This window comes from Anoplopoma fimbria, chromosome 10 (genome assembly GCF_027596085.1).
Source record: "Anoplopoma fimbria isolate UVic2021 breed Golden Eagle Sablefish chromosome 10, Afim_UVic_2022, whole genome shotgun sequence".
In the NCBI taxonomy this organism is placed as follows: domain Eukaryota; kingdom Metazoa; phylum Chordata; class Actinopteri; order Perciformes; family Anoplopomatidae; genus Anoplopoma; species Anoplopoma fimbria.
Window position 1 is genome coordinate 7624135 of NC_072458.1, and position 4864 is coordinate 7628998.

The window sequence follows — 4864 nt, forward strand, 5'->3', positions numbered from 1 at the left end:
AAAGCTATATCTGTATCAAGAAGCAGCGAGCCACTGCCCAAGAGTCAGTATTTCACACACTGGGAGTGAGATCAGGCTGGGCTAGCAGAGGTTTTGGGGCTCATAGTCTTGAGTCAATAAATCTTAATCTAAATGTTAACAACTTATAAACTCATTATTAAATGTGCCTTTATATATCAAATTGGTAGCATTACTGCAACCTCTTCTCACATTCAAATCAAGTTTATTCCGGAACTTCAGAAAAAAATACTGAATAGCAACAATTGCAGCGCTTTAATCAAGATAAATGACACTAATTGTAAAAAATTATTATATATTGTAATGATTTAAGTAAATACGACTTTTATAATGCAACAAAGAGAAGAAATTGTTTGCAGCGTGGATAAATGTAGAAAGACATGACTGGACCAGTAGACTCTTCAGATCCTGGCATCAGATCAGTCAAACATGTTTAACTGTTGCTTTGCTGACCTCAGTATCAGAAATTAGGTACACTTACTCTAGAAGAACAGGTGATTTTGTAACCAGTGACTTCATGGATATAATTTAATCAAGACTTTATTGTTTAGTGAACAATGTACATCAGTGGTACCACAATTACGCACTAAATGGAAGAATATACATTTGTTCAGATTTATTTTCTTCTTTTTTTATTTCTTAACCAAAGAAATCCTTAAATTTCTGGAACGCACTCTTTTTTTGGCCATTGCAGAGGTCTGAGTTACAGCAGTCGAAGACAAACTCAGCCAGGGGATATCTGATGGCCAGATTCATGAAGTCACAGTCTGCATACCTCATACATCGAGTGTAGGTATTTTCTGAGGGGAGTGTTAGAGACACAGCATTAGTCGTTACATTCATTATAACAGATAAATTGACCCGCACTTCGCATTTCAAGGACAATGGCAAGCAAGGCCAGTTTCATTAAAGGCCAATAAAATAAATATTCAGAACCATTTTCCTCCAAATATGATTTGTCTAAAGATAAAGAGATAAAGAGATTTTTATTGTCATTGTAGTGATACAACGAAATTCCGTTTGGTAGCCCTCAGCCAGCCAGCAGCAGCGAACAACAAACACAAACACAATAACAACAATATACAAGATAAAAATACACAAAATGAATGGAAACTTTACAATGTACATACAATTTGTGCAAACAGTGCAGTGTAAACATTTGTTTTGGCAGTGCAAACAGTCTAGAAGTTAACCATCACAATGAAGAAATAAAAGAAATAAATAAAGTATTTTAAATCATGTGAGAACCTATTTACTATTATGACAACTAAGCAAACTCCACTGATGGAGCCCATGAGGTGTTGTGGAAAGCTCCAGAGAAGGGACCTTATGCTAAGAATGATTATTTTTTTGTCTTATTAAAATAAATTATTAAGTTCTCAGTGTTTGTCAATAGATCAATGTGCAATATGAAAATCAAAATGTGTTGTGTGTTAAATCATCAGTTGTTGTTGGATTAGGCAAATTGCTTTGCAGAATTTATTAAAAATAAACATTTAACCAACATTGGCATCAGACAGACATTTTATGTTCTCAAAATGGCATTTAATGTTGACTTTAACAATTGTTGGATTTTGCACTTTTTAATTCCTGACCAATACTTACCACCACTGGTGAGTTTGAGGCAGCTGTCTTCTCCTTGGCTACACTGCTGCTTTACTTCACAGCTGGTGGAGGAGCCATCGGGGCAGGTGTAACACTGCAGAGAGAGGCCTGGAGAACCAAACAGAGCTCTTCAGTCTGAAGTGGTACAGTCAGTGCTACCCGATGCAAAGTCATGTTCATGCCATGAGAAGATTGATGCCAAGACAGCGAATATAGGGTCATTTCACCAAATGTCAATCTATTTATTAATGTCATATATTGGAGGTGTTTGCTTATATGATCTGTATACAGTTTTGTGATACATTTTTTAATTTGGTTGATAGAATTGTTGGATTTTATGTTGTAAGTGAAAAGCTAAATTAATTCATCCCTGAAGCTGAATAACTATTGCAAGACACATTTTTCTTGCCTTTGCAGACATTTTAATAAGTTAACTTATGGTGGTTTGTGAAAATCTTAACAAAAATGATCTAGGACTCCATTGTTGTATCCTTGACAAAACATGCCCTGACAAATTGTAGTTCATAAATAATGTATATTACAATCTGGTCAATAAACCAAAGCAAAAAGCTGCGACACAACCGTGCACAAAGCAAACTTCATTTCCTGAAACATCTCAGAAAATATTATGAATGAATAGTTATCACTGACTCTGTATAGTGTGAACTGGAGGCATATGACAAGGGAGCAGAACGAGCAAGCTGCACACTGATGTGCCAAAACGTTCCCTCAGGCTGATATGTTTTCTCTTTGCAAAACATATAATCTCTCTGACTTAGCCCCACTTGGCTGCGCTTTTCAGGAGCAGAAAAAAAAAGAGCGAGCAAAAGCAATTCTGATTCCTTCTTCAAACCCTTTTTTTCTTACCAAATCCAAACATGGCAAAGCTGACAGCCAGGCAAAACAACACAGAACTCCTCATCATGACTGAAAGCACTGTCGCGTCTGAAAATCAAAAAAAAAAAAAAGAGGAAAATTTACAATTGTGTCCCAGGTGGATTAAAGGCAGGGAATTAACTTTGTGGAGGAAAAAAAGGAAACGTGCAGGAGGTCAATTAGTCAACTAATAAAAAATATCACTTTAAATACCCTAACAGAATAGGACAGAAATTATGACATAATTTATATAATTAATTCAATTGGAAGTACGGATTAATATGTTTGATTATTCAAGTTATCAATGGAATAAACATTTCCACACAAACTTGTTAGTCCTGCAGTCATATCACACTCACCTGTGAATGTGAAGAAAACGTCTATGAGCTCATGAAGAAGAGGATTTTTGTAACAGCACTAACAGGGAAAGTAAACAGACCGTTTGTTTGGGTTCAGAGTCTATGTGGGGATTTGATTTGGACTTCTACAATGTTGGTCAATCCAGTGCATTGCTTGTGTAATATGGAGAAATAATGAACAGATAGTTGAAATAGATGTTTTCATGTGTTTTTCTGAATGAGAAATGTTCAGATTAAGGAAATTCAAACGTTGTATTCGATGTCTAAATGGACACAGTGGTCATCAGAGAGAAAGTGACGGCAAGATCACTCAATTATTTAAATCAGCTTGTGGAAAAACACAGTAATCTGCTGGCTAACCCAATATTTTGTAATGACAATGGAGGAACTAGGAAGGGAGATATGTAAGGAGAAAGTGTGAAAAAGGGAGGAAGACAGGAAAGTAAAGGAGGTGTAAGGACAGGTCAGAGGTTGGTGAAGCAAAGAGGACGGATGTTGACAGGGTGCAACATGAAGTGTTTACTGTGATCCAACAAAACTGTTTAAGTGCATCACGTTTATCTGTTTATTTAGTAATCCCATAAACACCATCCTGCGGCCGTAGGAGAGCATCAAATGTGTATCAATCCGCATCTGAAAACAGTCCCAAATAAAAGCACTATTTACTTTTGTTTGACTAATGTTTGTTAAACACTAGGGTACCCAGCAGGAGCTGAATTACTAAATCATTGTTTTCTTTTAGTCTTTATTGGTTATGAATAAGTGTAGAATAATGCAAAATGTATCCTTGAACTTAAACTCAAATTAGAGCGGCCTGAGAGTAACAGTATCTAAGCCTGAACATACAAAGGGTTCTTGATTTTAGAGTTTATTGGTTAATTAGAACCAAATGTAGTTATTTAATTACAAGCCACACATTTACAGGAACAAATATCAATGCTGTGTCCTACTTTTAACAATGAAAATTGCCAGGGAAGCTGTTTTTTTATTATGAAATTTTCCCTCTGTAAAATGACACAACCTCCCACCGCTGTCACGGCGACACAGATTTTATGTCAATAAACATTCAAACAGGACCGAAACTCTCCCCCGAGTATTTATGGGTTTTATAATCCTTATTTTATATAAAGTCTTCTTTCTCTGCAGATCATTGTACGCTTCAGAGCCTCCCGGAGGTGTGAAATCAGAGTTCAGAGACACACACACACACTCATTCATACACATGTACCAAAAGCATAAAATCAAAGTTCATGATACAGTTTTCCACTCTAAGTATGTTCTTTATGGACCTGCAGCTTTCCCGATCAGTTAAGCCTCAGTGCTTATGGAGGAAGAGGGATTGTTTCATTGTGAATAAAAGATAATATCACCTTATAACCTGCAACAAAGTTTATTGCGATAAAACCTTAAAAGTTGTGTCTTTGCCAACCTAGGAGAATTAACAATCAATTAAAGAGAATCATTTTATTAGGGAATGCGTCCAGTGTCGTGTTTAATTCAGTTTGAAGTATAATCGTGAATCATTTTTCCCGAGGGGAAGCTCAACAATTTTTCACAGTTTTATATCTCGACATCTGAAAGCGACATGACTTTGCTTTGCCATTGCAGCTATTTAGGCTAATGACTGGCTGTCCTGCTGCTCATTACTTCTTGTCTGAGGCCGGGGCTAAAGGCTGGTGTAATGAGGCAAACCAGAGCTTTCATTTCTTTCTGGTGAGGACTCGGTTGTTAGTGGAGATTTTCTTTGTGCCGCTGCGTTGCCACACCTCAGCCGACATCGATCTTTACTTCAAGCAAGATCGACATTAAGAAAACTGTTGACACCCTTTTCTGTATGTGGCATTATGTGATTACAACTTTGTTTTTCTTCAGAGGAGGAATCTTGTAAAGTAAAACTTGAAGCAATTGTTCCTTTAATCAAAAGGTCAGAGTTTCTTGGACACCATGATTTAAAGTTTGTCAAGAGATCCTGAAATTTATTGACCATATCCACAGTACAGCAAACT

At 36.5% G+C, this 4864-nt stretch overlaps 1 protein-coding gene across 1 annotated transcript; it reads right to left on the reverse strand.

Annotated features, from left to right (window-relative positions):
- Positions 1-540: 540 nt before the first annotated feature.
- LOC129097478 (CD59 glycoprotein-like) lies at positions 541-2943 on the reverse strand. The gene is made up of 4 exons (XM_054606352.1): positions 2859-2943; positions 2491-2568; positions 1624-1731; positions 541-818 (listed from the first exon to the last, which is right to left on the reverse strand). The coding sequence occupies exons 2-4, from the start codon at positions 2546-2548 to the stop codon at positions 658-660; spliced, it is 327 nt and encodes a 108-aa protein (XP_054462327.1). The 5' UTR covers positions 2549-2568; positions 2859-2943; the 3' UTR covers positions 541-657.
- Positions 2944-4864: the final 1921 nt, after the last annotated feature.